This window comes from Equus quagga, chromosome 4 (assembly GCF_021613505.1).
Source record: "Equus quagga isolate Etosha38 chromosome 4, UCLA_HA_Equagga_1.0, whole genome shotgun sequence".
Classification (NCBI taxonomy): domain Eukaryota; kingdom Metazoa; phylum Chordata; class Mammalia; order Perissodactyla; family Equidae; genus Equus; species Equus quagga.
In genome coordinates, this window is record NC_060270.1 from 25932057 (window position 1) to 25947925 (window position 15869).

The window sequence follows — 15869 nt, forward strand, 5'->3', positions numbered from 1 at the left end:
CCACAAAAATTATTTCTATACATTTGCAGACTTCTACCCATTTACTGAAACACATAACTATCCGCTAATGGGTAAAAGAGATCTGCCTGTTTACTAATGGTAGTTAGCCAGCACAGAGCCCAAAATAAGAAAAAGTAGGTCCATCATACATCCTGATTTGCTTTTCAGTTCCTCCTTCGCGTAGTTCTCTTCTGTCCATTGTAATAAACAAGTGGCGGATTTGCAGATTTGTAAATTTTTCTGAAAGCTGACATGAGAATATAAAAATAATGGAAGCATGCACATTTATAAACTTTGGACAGATAAAGGAAGTATCCAGAATTAAGAAATCTATTTTCCCTTTAAACGCTGAGCAAAGACCACATCATATGAGTATAAATTACTCTGGAAAAAATAAAATTTAAGTCTAATTTAATAAACTCACGTGTCAACTTTGGTTTTAAAAAAGGTCATCACAAGTTGCAAATGCAGTTGAAGCTCCTCCCTTTTCTGATTCGTCTTCATGATCCTCCCAAAATAAGCTTTGGGATCCCTACTTTCATCGTTGTGAGAGTACACACTAATTTGGAATTAATGAACAGAGGGGTTCACATACGGTAGAGGTTCAAAAATATTTGCTGCATGAGCTAGAATACTAGTAAATGATGAGAACACCACGTCCTAAACTAAGTATTTTTATCAATAATTATTCATTCCTTTAGAGAGCTTACCTACTTTAAATACCTCTACGCAAATAACTACCAAGGAATAAAGGTTCGTCTACTTACTAGCTGTGTAACGATGGCCAACTCATTTTGACTTCTGTTTTCTTCAACTGTTAGATGGGGATAACAATGCCCTACCTTCCTCCAAGAGTTGTTGGGAGGATTTAATGTGATAACAGAAATAAAACATTCTGGATACTATAAAGCCAACTATCTACATTCCCAATGCCCTGTATCTCTAAGGGCTGGCTGGATATGCCACTTAAACCTTCTGGCAACTTAAGCTTAACATACCTAAACCAAATGCATCATTTGAATTCCAAAATCTGCTTCTCCTTTAGACTCTTCAAAATTTCAAATCTAGACGACTTAAGTCAATCTTGACTGCCTTCTCTCACTACTGCCCTGCACCCAATCAATCACCAAGGTCTGTCAACCATCCTCTGATGGTTTCCTTCTTTTCCAGCCTACTAACACCATCCCTTTATTATCTCATGTTTAGATCATTGCAACTGATCTCATAGAAGCTCCTCCTATTCCCCAACAATCACATTCAGTCCCAAACTCTCAGCTTTATAAACAAAGTCCCAAGTGCCTGCTTGTCAAATCCATCTCAATAGGAGATGACAATCTAGAGTACACTTACATTAACATCTGTGATAGGCACTCTCTTGCATGGTTCCCAATGATTCCTACCTGCTGGTAGTCATGCTCTTTTATGGGCTGAACCTCATCTTCTGCTTCTAATACACTGTTTAAAGTGATGTGACTTCACTTCCATGCTTAGGTTACAAAAGACTGTGACTTCTTTCTTGCTAGCACTCTCTTGCCTTCTCACTTCCTCGCTCTGATGAAACAAGCTGTCAAGCAGTAAGATGCTCTGTGGAGAGGCCCATGTGGCCAGGAACCAAAGGAGGCCGCCAGCAGTCAGTTCGTGAGGAACTGAGGTCTTTGTTCAACAGGCCACAAGAACTGAATTGTGTCAAAAGCCACATGTGTAAGCCAGGAAGTGGATCCTTCCCAGTTGAGCCTCAAGATGACCAGCAGCCTTACGAAAGGCCCAGAGCCAGCAGACCCAGCTAAGCTACACGAAGATCCCGACCCACAGACACTGTGAGATAAAAAACGCTGCAAAATTAAATATAAAACTACCAAATAATTTTAAAACTACATGAAAACAAGTATTTATAAAAATAACTTTCTATAATTAGAAGTGAAGAGAAAAAGAGCAAGAGTTCTCTATGCCTGAAAAAACGTAATAAAATACAAAGACTAGGAAAATCTTTGCAGCAAGTACAGTAAAATTAAAATATGCTGCATGTAGTTACATATTTATTATATAAAGAACTAATATAACTTTCTCCAGAACTATAGTGAAGAGATCAGTAAAAGATAGTGTCTCCAGGGAGGGAAACTGGGTGGCTGGGACAAGAATGAAGGTGAACATTTCACTGTATTTCACTCCTTTACCTATTCAAAAAAAAAATCAACAAAGTATTTTTAAAGTAAAATTGATATTAAAAAATATTAATTAATGTGTAATATTTTAAAAATAGACTTCAAGTATATTAAGAAAAATATTAAGAGAAAATATTAATAGAAAATTAAACAAAACATATAAGCAGATATATCACAAAAGAAAAAAACACAATTAATCATAAAGAAAAATTAACTGAAAATGGATCAGAAATCTAACGGTAAGTGCTCAAATATAAAACTCTTAGACAAAAACATACACATAAATCTTTGTGACCATGGACTTGGCAATGGTTTCTTAGATGTGACACCGTATAAGAAAAAAAAAGAAAAAATAGATTGGGCTTCTATGAAAATAAAAAGCTTTTGTGCTGCAAATAATATCAAAAAAGCAAAAAGACACCCCACAGAATGAGAGAAAATATTTGCAAATCATATATCTGATATGGGAATTCTATCCAGAATACATCGAGAACTCTTACAATTCAGTAATAAAAAGATAAATAACCCAATTTAAAAATAGGTAAAGGATCTGAAGAGACATTTCTCCCCAGAAGATATACAAATGACCAGTAAGTACATGAAAAGATACTCAACCTTACTTATCATCAGGGAAATGCAATTCAAAACCACAATGAGATACCACTGTACACCCACTAGGATGGCTAAAATGAAACAAACAATAATAAGTGTTGATGAACATATGAAGTAATTAAAACCCTAATATACTTCTGGTGAGAATGTGAAATAGTGCAGCCTGTTTGGAAAATAGTCTGGCAGTTCCTCAAAAAGTTAAACATAAGAATTATCATATGACCCAGCAATTCCACTCCTAGGTACATACCCAAGAGAAATGAAAACATGTGTCCACACAAAACTTGCACAAATGTTCACAGTAGCATTATCCATATTAGCCATAAAATAGAAACAACTCAAATGTCCCTTAAATGATAAATGGATAAGCAAAATGTGGTATATCCATATACTGGAATATTATTCAGCAATAAGAAGGGATGAAGTAATGATACATGCTACATTTATGAACCTTGAAAACATTATGCCAATTAAATTTCTAAGACTGCAAAGCCAAAGCCCAGGGTCCGAAACATAGGGTCTTTACTAAATTTCAACCACTCCATACAATAACCTGAAATTTCCATTTTAAAAATGGGATAGTAGCAAATTAAAGGTAGGCAGTTGGATATAGGGCTCTCAAGTTCCAAAAAGAGCTGAGGCCATGGAAGAGAATGAGATAACAAACTGAAAACATGTAGTATAAGAAGAAAAGATGTTGAGTATGTATCACACCAACCTTTAATGGAGAAGAGCCAACCAAAAACCTAAGAAAGAAACAGTCAGAGGAATAAAGGAGAAACCAAGAGAAAGTAAGATCAAAAAAGTCAAGAAAAGAATTATAACAGATATAGAGAATCAACTGGAATAAGAATCTACAAACATTCCTTGTTTTCACTCATATCCTTGGTGAGCACAGAGCAAACTGTTGTAGGTTGAGCAATAAATGAGGGTTAAGGAAATGGAGGCAGTGAGTATAAACTGCTTTTAAGAGGAAAGGATTATGTTGGTTTTTATTATTGTTGCTCTTTTTAAAGTCTAGAGACTTTGAGCCTCAGAAGCAGCAGCCAGGGAAGAGGGAGCAACACAGGACAATGGAGAAAACTGCTTGATCAATGACCTAGAGGACAAAGGCATAAATCAGCTAGAGGGTTAGGTTGAAGAATAGCCTTGGACAAGCCAAATCAAAACAAAATATGTCAGTATGTAAATGCAGTAATGCCTTATTTATCTGTGTCCTTGGGGAAGAGTTCCACAGAACTGAGTTTTCCAGAAACTTAAGCATCTCTTTTTTAATTTCAGCTATTTCCTTGGAAATTGCTCACTACTGTACCATACAGCTCTCGGCCTTCTTAAATAGAGTGCGCTTTTCTGGATGACTTAAGGTCATTGTGGCCAGGATTATTGCACTAGGAAGTAATATAGCTGAGTGTGCATGTTAATTTTTTGAATCTTCTTTGACTGTCTTATGTTGTCAGTTGCCATTTCCTCTGTTACATTTCTCCCGAGACCTTTTTCATCTGTGGTTCCAACAGATTCCAGTTTGGAAATTATATAACCATTAAATAATACCCTAAATAAGGGAAAAAAGGGTTCTGAATAAAAGTACAGGAGTAAACTATATGGCTGTATAACAACTCTCCAGAGTGATTCTAAGAAACTTGTTTCACTTTTCAATTCAATTGAGACGGGGTTTCAAAGAGTTGAGAATGTCAGAGGATTGACCTCTGACTATATGAAATATTATTTTCTCTTGCTTCCTTGGTCATATCAAAATATCCTTGGCAAGCAACTGATAATTTTATATGGTTAGTCTTTAAACTACAAAAAAAAAAAGCATCCTGTTGATTTCAAAAGTGGGCCTACACATCTCACAGTAACTAACATACTTCCTTGTCCTACAATCATTCACCAATAAAAAGGTATAGCCTTCCAGATTTCCTTTGTGTATGTTACCACAATCTTCATATTTCACACAGATGGATATTATTCATGGTAAAGGTACATCCTTCACAAAATCTTGGCTTTAATCCCTTTCAAGTTTCACACAAATTTCACAACTACAAACAGCACAAGAGCTAAAAAAAAAAAAGACCAGAGTTAGACACACAGGCAGGCAGTTAGCCAAAATTTAAGAATTCATCCCTTTAGGTCCAATAGTACAGTATATCCTGATTTCACCCATCCTTAAGATTCTGGAAGTTTATATCCCCCTATACTTTATATATCAAAAAACAAAAACAAAACAAAACTACTGTTGCTTCTCCAGGACTGTCTTCTTGTTCCATAAGTTTCTCATCCAGATTAATGAAAATTAACAAATGTAGACTATCTCATCAAGACAGAGAGGGAGAATGTGGCCTCATCAACTCCAACTGAAACATCTCCAGGCTCACTGGTTTAGGGTATCAGGTACTAGCACCTGTACCTCTGCCCTTGTATTCGAATGACTGATGTACATCTCCCCTTCTAAGTCACACACACCATGAGGGCAAGAATCTTTTCTGATTCAGTTACTCCATTCAATCACTTAACAAACACGTTTTGAGCAGGTAGTATTCGTGAGCCTCTGGAGAGAGCTGAGTTAAACAGTACCTGCCCTCACAGTCAAGCAGAGGAGGGAAGCTTGTAAACAAATTACAACACAGGCAAAAAGAGAAGTGAGGACAGAATTAAATCAGAGAAAGGAGCTGTAGAGGAAGTTCTGGGATACACTTATATATTCTCCAAAAGGCCTTCAATAAATACTTGTTGAGCAGACGAATTAATGAACTACACCTTGCTAATGAAAGAGGAGATCAGCTGCTTCTGGAAGTCCGTGGATAAACTTTACCTTTCACCAACTCCAGGAACGCAGACTCCAGCATACTCACCCCACCTCCACCTCTGGGAACCACCTTGGAGAAAGGGCCATACCTGTACTGCCAGCCTTTGGCACTGCCACCGCGGCTGCTGCTGCTGCTGCTGCTGCTGATTCCACCCCCACAGCTGCTGCTGCTGCTGCTGTTCTTGTTGGGGGTCACCGCGGTGGCCAGTCCCTCCAGCTTTCCTTCGCTCTCTGAGACTTTCATGGTTGACACTGGTTCAGCCCCCTGCATCTTGACTCCCAAGTCCATCTGCCCTTCTTGGGCGGGAGAGCACAACTCCGTAGAGTTCTGGAGGTGATAATTTTAAGATTTGATCTGAAGGTGATCCCAGTTGCTCAGCCGGCGGCTAGAGTGGGAACCATCAAACGGTCCAGGGAAGGAAGACAAGCATTCCCACCCAAGGAAAACTTTTAAGAGGACAGGGGTTGCGATGGGGACAGACAGCCCTTAAATATATATCTCCTTCCTGGCAAAAGCAAGGAGGAAAAATCACCCTGCCAGAGGACTCGGTGGCATACTCAAAGGAGAAGCAGAGCAGCGTGGGGAGGTCGCGGACGCCAGCCAAGAGGGCCGGGCGAAGGACGGAGGGGCGCGGACCCGGACCCGCGGCCTGACCTCCGGCGGCCGGACCGACCCGCCGCGCTCCTTCTCCTCCAGCGGGTCCCCAGGGAGAGGGGCCCGCCGCAGCCCCCGACACAGAGCGGGGCTGCCCGCGCGCAGCCAGGAGGAGGGTCGGGGAAGGAGGCCGCCGAGGGCGGGACGCCGGCTCCCAGCACCGCCCCTCCTCCGGCCAGCGGCTCGCCGTTCGGGGCGACTTCCTCCAGCGCCCTCGGCCCTGGGCCCTCGACTGGGCTCTTAGGGGCGGGCGACTCCCTCGCCCTCTCTCCAGCCCCAAACGTGAATGCCACAGATACGGCCGCCGCCCCACCCACAACCCCACGGCGGGTCACCCGCCCGCCTGCTCTCTCCCCGCCTTCCCTTCCGGAGTAGTGTGAGCTCACTTCCCCCAGAGCAGAAGCGCCTGGCGCCATCTTGAAGCAGGGCACGCGGCCCGGAAGGAGGCGGAGCCTCGGGGGTCGCGGTGTTGGGGCGGCTGACCCGGAAGACAGGGAGGAGGAGGTGGGACAGCCAAGGAGGGAGAAATGAAGGGGCGCTCGCAGGCAGTCCCCATGTGGAGTGTGACTGCCGGCCTTCGTCGACAGCTCCGGTCCATCTGTTTGAGGGGTCATTCCAGACGTTTTAGGAAGAAAGCTTAGAAAAAGAAAGTACAAAACAAAAGACACCTCTTCATTTTAGTAATTTTTCCAAAAATGCATGACATTGGAATAAGGCAAATCAGTGTTGTAAATGAGAAAGAAACTGTCATGGATATTAGAGCTTTCAGAATGAAAGCCAGGTGCTCTTGCTGACCCCAAACACCTCTTTAGACCTCTATAGACCTTGGTTTTTGATTCTGTTAAATAAGAGTGGTTGACTAGGTGATTTCTAAAGCCCCTTCTAACTGTAAATTCTAGTTTCTAACACGACTTGAGAGTTGAATGCATATCATATGCAAAACACTATGGCAGATGCAAAGAAGTATTACTCAAAGTAAAAAAGTAAACAAATAAAGTAGTAAAATAAATACAGATTTACAGGTAATTAAGGCTATGAAGAAAATAAAAGAGAATGATTTAGGAAATAAATGGGATGAGAATGGAAACCCTACTTTAGAAGAACAGTTGAGGAGAGTCATCTATGAGGAGATGACATTTAAAGTGGAAGATGAAGAAAGATGAGGAAGATAAGGAAAAGCAACTTTACTTATTCTGGGAAATGAGGGACCTTGGTGCCTGGAACATAGTGAGCAAGAGAGAGTGGTGTGAAATGAGAGTGAAGAGATAGGCGCAGAAATTTTTTGATTTTTTTGTAAGTGCAATGGAAAGTCATCGAAAGTTTTAGTCAGAGGAGGGTTATGATCTGATTTATGTTTTCCAAAGATCTCTCCAGTCTTTTCAACAAATGGTGCTGGGACATCTGGATCCATATACCAAAGAGTGAAGTTGGACTCCTACCTCACACCACATACGAAAGTTAGCTCAAAATGGATCAAAGACATTAATGTAAGAGATAAAACTATAAAACTCTTCAGTGAAAAACATAAGAATAAATTTCCATGATCTGGAGTTAGGCAAAGCCTTCTTGGATAGGACAGGAAAGCATAAATGACAAAGAAAAAATAGATTGGGCTTCATGAAAATTACAAACTTTTGTGCTGCAAACAATACCATTAAGAAAGTAGAAAGACAACCCACAGAATGGGAGAAAAATATTTACAAACCATATATCTGATAAGGGGCTTATATCCAGAATATGTAGAGAGCCCTTACAACTCATTAATAAAAAGATAAATAACCCAACTTTCAAGTGGGCAAAGGAACTGAATAGACATTTCTCCAAAAAAGATGTACAAAAAGTCAATAAGTACATGAAGAGGTTCTCAACATCATTAGTCATCAAGGAAATACAGGTCAAAACCACAGTGAGACAGCACTTCACACCCTAGGATGGCTATAATCAAAAGATAGACAATAGGGGCCAAGTTGGTGGTGTAGTGGTTAAGTTCATGTGCTCTGCTTTGGTGGCCCAGGGTTCACAGGTTTGGATCCTGGGCACGGTCCTAGCACTGCTCAGCAAGCTACGCTGTGGCAGCATCCCATGTAAAATAGAGGAAGATTGGGATAGATGTTAGCTCAGTAACAATCTTCCTCAAGCAAAAAGAGGAAGATTGACAACAGATGTTAGCTCAGGGCGAATCTTCTTCAACACACACAAAAAAGACAATAGCCATTGATGAGGGATGTGGAGAAATTGGAACCCTCATACACTGCTAATGGAAATGTAAAATGTGGTATATCCATGCAGTGGAATATTATTTGGCCATAAAAAGGAATGAAGTGCTGACACATGCTACAACAAAGATAGATTTCAAAAGTGTTATGCTAAGTGAAAGATGCAAGACACAAAAATCCACATATTGTGTGATTCCATTTATATGAAATGTCCAGAACAGGCAACTCTATAGAGGCAGAAAGTAGATTGGTGGTTGCCAGGGGGCTAGGAGGAAGGAGGAATGGGGAATGACTCCTAATGGGCATGGGGTTTTTTGAGGGGTAATGAAAATATTTTAAATTAGATAATGGTGATACTTGCACAATCTTATGAATGTACTAAAAGCCACTTCATTGCACTTTAAATGGGTGAATTTATGTAGGTGAATTATATAAAAATAAAGCTGTTTTTAAAAAAAGCAAATTCTCTAGCTGAAAATTGATTCTAGTGGGAGAAAAAGAAGCAGGGAGACCAATTAGGAGGCTATTATAAGAAATGAGGTGAGAAGCGATAATGGCTTGGACTAGGGTTACAGCAATGGGGATGGAGAGAAGTAAAGGATCCAAACTGTAGCAGGGTAGAGGAATGGGGGTGGCTACAGTGCTGTAAATAGATTGGATTTGCAGTAGTGCAGTAATGTTCTTACAGGCCTCTCCACTTCCAGTCTATTCTATACACATCACACATCATAACTCAGATCGTGCCCCTTTGAAACTCAGAAACCTCCAAAGATCTATCATTATTTATGGAATAAATTCCAAACCCTGTCCAACAAAAAATGGTGTGGAGGCTGTTGTAATAGCTGATTCTGATATGTAGAGGCTGGGTGAGATACTAGGTGAGATGAGGCTCTCTATACAATCAATGAGGTCAGCCAGCTGTAACAGTAAGCCACCCTAATCCTGGATCATCCAGACTCCAGTCAAGGAAAAGAAGCCTTGTGAGTGGATGCCTTCATTGGAGCAATGGCAGGTGTGAAGGAGGAACATGCCAACCCAAGGATGAGGGACAATATGGAGTCTGGAAAAGGCTTCAGCTTTAGAGACCCAGAAACTGTTTTGTCATTGCTCCCAGTGGTGATGAGATGTGGGGACGGGCTCATGCTAACCAAACACACAACAGACCAATGAGGTAGCTGGAAAGACAGATGTTGATTAATAATGAAAAATATGGTCCAGGGTACTCAAGTTTGAGTGTTGGCACATTCTGTGCAAGACACTCAACAGGATAAGCTAAATTATTACCAGAAGGTTACATGATGCTCATGGAATCAGAGCCAGGGGGGTTGGTTGGATAGATTTTTTTTTTTTTTTGCTTTTTTTTTAAGCAAAAACTTCTTTTGCTGTTGTACAATAGGATCTGAGTCTGACTGTTTCATTCAATGTCTAAAGAAAAAGGAGAGCATATGATTTGAACAAGCAAGATAAAGAAATGCACTTTTTTGGAAGCCTTCAAAGAATAATACATTCATCTCTGCAAAAAGTTTAAGGTGCATTCGCCAGCAATCCAGCTGAATGATGGATCAGTGTATCCTTCCACGTGGAGAGAAGCTGCATAGCGTAGTGGTCAAGAACATGGGCTATTGTGTCAGACTGACACTGTTTGGATACTGATTTCACTGCATGTGACCTTGGGCAAGTTACCTAAGCTGTATCTGTTTCCTTACCTATACAATGGGAATACTATTAACACCTCTGATATGGATTAATTGTGTCCCCCTAAAATTTGTATGTTGAAGCCCTAATCCTTAATGTGACAGTATTTGGAGATGGGACCTTTGGGAGATAATTAGGTTTAGATGAAGTCATGAGGCTAGGGACCCCATGATAGGATTAGTGCCCTTATAAGAAGAGTTGCCAGAGAGAGCTCTCTCTCCCCCATGTGAGGACATGGGGAGAAGAAGGCCATCTGTAAGACTGGAAGAGAGTTCTCACCAGAAACCAACCATGCTGGCACCTTGATATTGGCTTCTAGCCTCCAGAACTGTGAGAAATTTCCATTGTTTAAGCCACCCAGTCTATGGTATTTTCTAACACCCAGTCTATAGTATTTTGCTATGGCACCCAGTCTATGGTATTTTATAGTACGCAGTCTATAGTATTTTGCTATGGAGCTGACTAAGGCAATTTCCATTTTGAGTGGTTGTCAGCGTTAAATGAAATGACACATGTAAAGCAACTAGACCCATGGCTGACGCATGACGTGGTAAGTGCTCAGCAACTGTTGGCCGTTATTATTAGAAGGATAGGGTTTACGGGCCAAGTAAAATGAACGGTCTTGTTTGGTGAGAGCACCCTTCCCCTGGACAGCTCTGAAGACACACCAACCAGCATATGTCTGAAGACATCCAATGTATTTCTGTGGGAGATGCCAGCTTTGTCTCCCAAGCGAAATGGAGTTTTCCAGAGGGATCCTGATCAAAAGAGACCTGTTAGGGTATGTAAATGTACAGTCCTAAGAATAGTGAGTGGAATCACCAGCTTGTGGTGTCGGGGTGAAAATGCAAGTGTATCAGGTGACCTCTGCTTCAGTGTCATCTCCCCCCAGAGGCCTCCCCTGATCACTCACTCTGTACGGAGCAGCAGCCCCTCCGCATTCTTCTCCATTCCTTTACCCTGCTTTAGTTTTCTTCATAGAACCTGACACTGTATGCTATGTTGTGCATTTTCTGTCTCCTCACTAGAATGAAAGCTGCATGAGGAAAGAGTCCATTCTTTTTTTCCCACTTCTGTACCCCCAGGCCTTGAACACTGGTTGACACATTTGTCGGATGGATGAATGAATTTACTACGATGCTGAAGAACACGGACTTTGGTGTCAGCCTTCAAATCTTGGCTCTGCCACTTAGTGTACCTGATCTTGATCAAGTTACTTACCTTGGTGAGCCTTCATTTTCTCATCTTTAAGATGGAAATAGGATGAAACAAGGAAATATATAGAAAGTGCTTAGCACAGTACCTGGCATCTAGTAAGCACTGGACAAATGCTGGCTATATTTCCTCTTTCTAACCCACATGTGCAGGGGACGGAAGGGTGATTTATTTCCCTGAAACACAAGAGACCTGCTTTCTCTCTGAGTCTGCAGCTATGGCCGCTGGAATGCTGCAGAGAAAATGGGGGCAGGGGAGTGGAGAACAGGGGAGTGGGGAGCAGAACTGATCCCGTGAAAGCCACTGGGAGAATAAGGCTGTGGACCCACCGTTTCTATTTAAAAAAATAAATAAATGAAGGAAGGAAGGAAAAGAGAAAGAAATTCTGAGAAGAAAATGTTCACATTCACAAGAGATGTTACTACTACTGTGGTGAAATGGAGTTTCAAATAACCAGGAGCCCCGTCCTCCTGGCGTCCAGTTTAGGCAGAAATTTCTTTATCAATTTCCGTCTCCACTGGAGTGATTCAGCTAAAGGGCTCTGAGAGAGCAGCATTTTGCTGGAAACACTCCCTGCCAAGCTTAAAGCTTGTTGTGGGAGTAAAAGAAATAGACACACTCAGTGCTTTTGTTGAGAGAAGGAAGAAAGAGTAAGGAAGAGAATGGAGTAGCTGCTGTGCTCAGATATTGATTAAATGAATTTTTCCCCCTATTTGTTGCTTTTCCCAGCACCTCTTCCCTGGATCCCTGTTGAACCTAAAAGTATTTCACTTAAATACCCAGTAGACTGTAAAATTAGCTCTTAAAACTGTATTATAAAAGGAGAACATGTCTTCCTTCGATGTGATGTGTTCATCTTGTCCATTTTTAGATTTCTCTGGCTAGTACAGGTAGTGTTTTGCTGACAGAAGCCCATAAAAATGCACAGTCCACTGGAGTCATGTGACCTTTCCATCATCAAGTGGCGAGTGCCACAGGAACGGAGAGAAAGAAAAGCCAAGCTGTGCTTTATTGTGAAATCACCTGGCTGTGAATTCTGGAGAGCACTCATGTGCATCAGTGTGCCAATTTATTGTTCCCTTCAAAGGAGTCTGTTGACAGAAAAGCAGTGATTTACTTGACAGGGCATACACCAATATCTCTTGAAAAAGAGATTCCATCACCAAAAAAAAAGCAAATACAAGGGTAGCAGTTTTCAATTTGTGCTCCATACAACGTTCCAGGATATTAATTGGTGTTACTTGATTTAAATTTTTTCTTGCTGTGGTTAGATACATTTGAAAAACACTGATTTGTTGTGTTTATTTTAAGTAAAGTTTATTTCTTCATAAATGCATAAATATGCACATATTTATATGACACATACATGTAAATCTACTGTTACTGTATATACATGTATGTGTGTGTGTCTTTGTCTCTAGATTGCATGCTGAAGTAAATTTTATTTATCTTCTTTTTCTCTCTCCACACACAAACATGCACACACACACACACACACACACATTTATGCACATTTTGGTGTATTTATACCTTCATGTTTCTTCTCATGTTTCTCTGCTTCTGAATATGAATGACTGCGTTTTATTCCTCTTTGTGTGTGGGGAAGTAATAACCTGTAGGTCAATAAACATTTGTTTAACTGTTACAGATGAGAGGAGGAAGGATGAAAATATTCAAGACTTTTGCGTATGGCCGCACAGGTAGCTAGGATAGTTGAGTCACAACATCTTAAGCCCTTGTCTTCTTGCTTCCCTGTCTTATAGTCAAGCATTATTATTTGCCTGATTTGTTTTTTCAAGCTAGACTAGTTCCTTTCTGGCAGAACTTCTGGGAGGATTTAATATGCTAATGTGTACCATTTGATATGGTAATATGCTAACTTCATAAGGGAGAGAGAAGGTGCAATATTTGCCAACCGTATTTGACCACAGAACTCCTTTTACATAAAACATCACCCAGGAATAGTGTCCACAAAGTTTATAGATTAGGATACCTTTAGAAAGCAAGTAGAATCTTATGAGGAAGCCCATCCAGATTAAATTCACCTTATTTTGCAGGTTTTAGCATCGTTTCCCTTGCCAGCCTCCCCGTGCTTCTGCATGGCTTGGAATTCCTCCCAGGAGAATACCTCCCCTGGGAGGTGATGAGGACAGAGGCCGTGGATGTGCCCGTACAGCCCCTGGCAGGGGAGGAGTTCCACCTCTGAAGGCCCTAAATGTAGAAAAGGTGTTGATGTTTCTCATATACAATTCTAAATAAAAAATAATACCCATTTGTGAAACAAATGAAAAAGAGCCTGTTGATCGATTATGAGGTAGACTCTGGTAAACTTAAAACAAAAGGAAGTTTATTCAGGGTTCCTTAGGACTGCAGCCTGGGAAGCACAGATTCAAGGAACACTTGAATTGTGTTCCAGATGTTGAAGGGAGGAGGCCGGTTTTAGAGTTGAGGCTAACAAAGGCAAAGAAAAAAAAATGAGAAGGAATGCCTTTCAACAAATTCCAGGTGTAAAGGTAATCATCAGGGTGAGGGTCAATGAAACAAGCCACTAAACTTATGAATGTGGGAGATGACTCTGACAGGAATGTGGTCTCTGGATAATCTTATCTTCCTGACGGGAATAGAGTCTCTGTCCCGGTAATCTTATCTTCCTTGGGGAGATTTGCAGACGCACTTCAGGCATTTAATGAGTTCAAGAGTTCACCCTGAAGGAGGAATTTGTTTCTCTCCTCTTTATGTCCACCGGGTTCCATTTTAATGCCTTAACATGAGACCCTTCATCTTTTTTCAGTTCCACAAGCCCAACAAAGTTTGGATTTCCGTCACGAAAGACTGTTTTGAAATGTCACATATGAAACTCTGGAAACATTTGGCAGGGGCAGTGCTTTACTGGTGTGCTAAACAGCCACCTGGTCTCCTCATTGGGTAACCCGGCCCTGACGCTGGAGAAATGCCTTCCTGCCTGGGAGAGGGGGGATCCTAAGCCCCCATTAGCTGCTCTACCATAGTACAAATGGACTTAGTTCAATCCCTTTTCCATCTGTGAAAGGAGACTCAGGATGGTGAAGTAATAGAAAACTTGCAAAGGGCAGGGATCCAGTCGTACCAGCCATTGAGGACAGACCCGCTGCAACAGGGAATTGGGAGCGGGTTGGCTATGGGGATGGTGGGTTGCCTATTTGATGGTTTTGCCTGGGACTCTCTTTTTAGTCTTCTTTTTCCCCAGGATGCTGAATAACTGCTCCTGTGGGTTCTATGTTTAAGATCTCTGTGGGGCTTTAACATCAGTCTTTCATAACACGTGAACAGGAATTATCTCTTTCGTGTAAGAACTCCGCCCTCCCCCCCATCTCAGGCTGTGAGCACCTTGAGAGCAGAGAGTGGATTACTAGATCGCAAGCACCTAACACTTAACCTGATACAGAGTAGGCCTCCAGAAATGTTTGTGGGATGAAGGAATGATGGGGTCCTTTCAGAGGACAAAACTCCTTTCTGCTCCCTGGCCTGGCTTCTCAGCATTCAGGCCAGGACTCCGCCTTCAGCGGGCCCCCAGCTGGATGTTATTTTCTGGGCTGGCTCTGCAGGGAGGTTGCTCTTGCTGCCCTTTTGTCCTCAGCCTCAGCAGCCCCAGTGCCAATTGTGATGAAGGCATTTGTGATATTGTCATTCACAAGCACCGAGGATTAAATCCTCTCATCTTTCCTCACATGGACCACCAGTGCTCCATGGGGGATAATTACCTTTATTGTTCTAAATACCAGACTAGCAGAGTAGAATGTCTAAATGAAAACAAGCTGCTTGTGGTCCAGGTGGTTGCTGGAAGATGGCTGAGTCTGTTAGGGCAAGGAACAAAGAGACATGGTCAAGTGGTTAAGGATGTACAAACTGGGGCCGGCCCGATGGCGAAGTGGTTCACATGCTCTGCTTTGGCGAGCCAGGGCTTCACCAGTTTGGATCCTGGGCACAGACATGGTGCCACTCATCAGGCCACGCTGAGGCAGCATCCCACACGCCACAACTAGGAGGACCCACAACTAAAAAAATATATACAACTATGTACCGGGGGGTTTGGGGAGAAAAAGGAAAAATAAAATCTTTAAAAAAAAAGGATGTAGAAAGTAACTTTCTATAGTAAATTTATTGGCAAAGAACTAGAGGTTTGGTAAAATGCATAGTCAGAAAGACAGAGGTAAGATCATGCAGTAGAATGAGACTGTCAGATTTATCCAAAGGTTGGCTATGTGGAGCCCAAAGAACTATCGAGAAAGTTATGATTTCTCCTCTTCTAGGGAAGTTTGGGAGGAAGAAAGATCCCCATCATCTTGTACTGAAATGAGGTCTGCCTAGAGGAAAGGAGATAAGACTATCTCAGATTTTCTTTTTCTTTTCTTTTTTTTTTTTTGAGCAAGATTAGCCCTGAGTTAACATCTGCTGCCAATCCCCCTCTTTTTGCTAAGGAAGACTGGCCCTGAGCTAACATGCGTGCTCATCTTCCTCCACTTTGTATG

General features: G+C 41.6%; 1 protein-coding gene across 1 annotated transcript in view; it reads right to left on the reverse strand.

The window, feature by feature from the left end:
* OSBPL11 (oxysterol binding protein like 11) overlaps positions 1–6559 on the reverse strand; it is an 81416-nt gene extending 74857 nt beyond the window's left edge. Inside the window, exon 1 of the mRNA XM_046658880.1 lies at positions 5670–6559. Within this exon, the coding sequence (XP_046514836.1) occupies positions 5670–5869 (200 nt within the window). The 5' untranslated portion in view covers positions 5870–6559. The remainder of the gene's footprint in view (positions 1–5669) is intronic.
* Positions 6560–15869: the final 9310 nt, after the last annotated feature.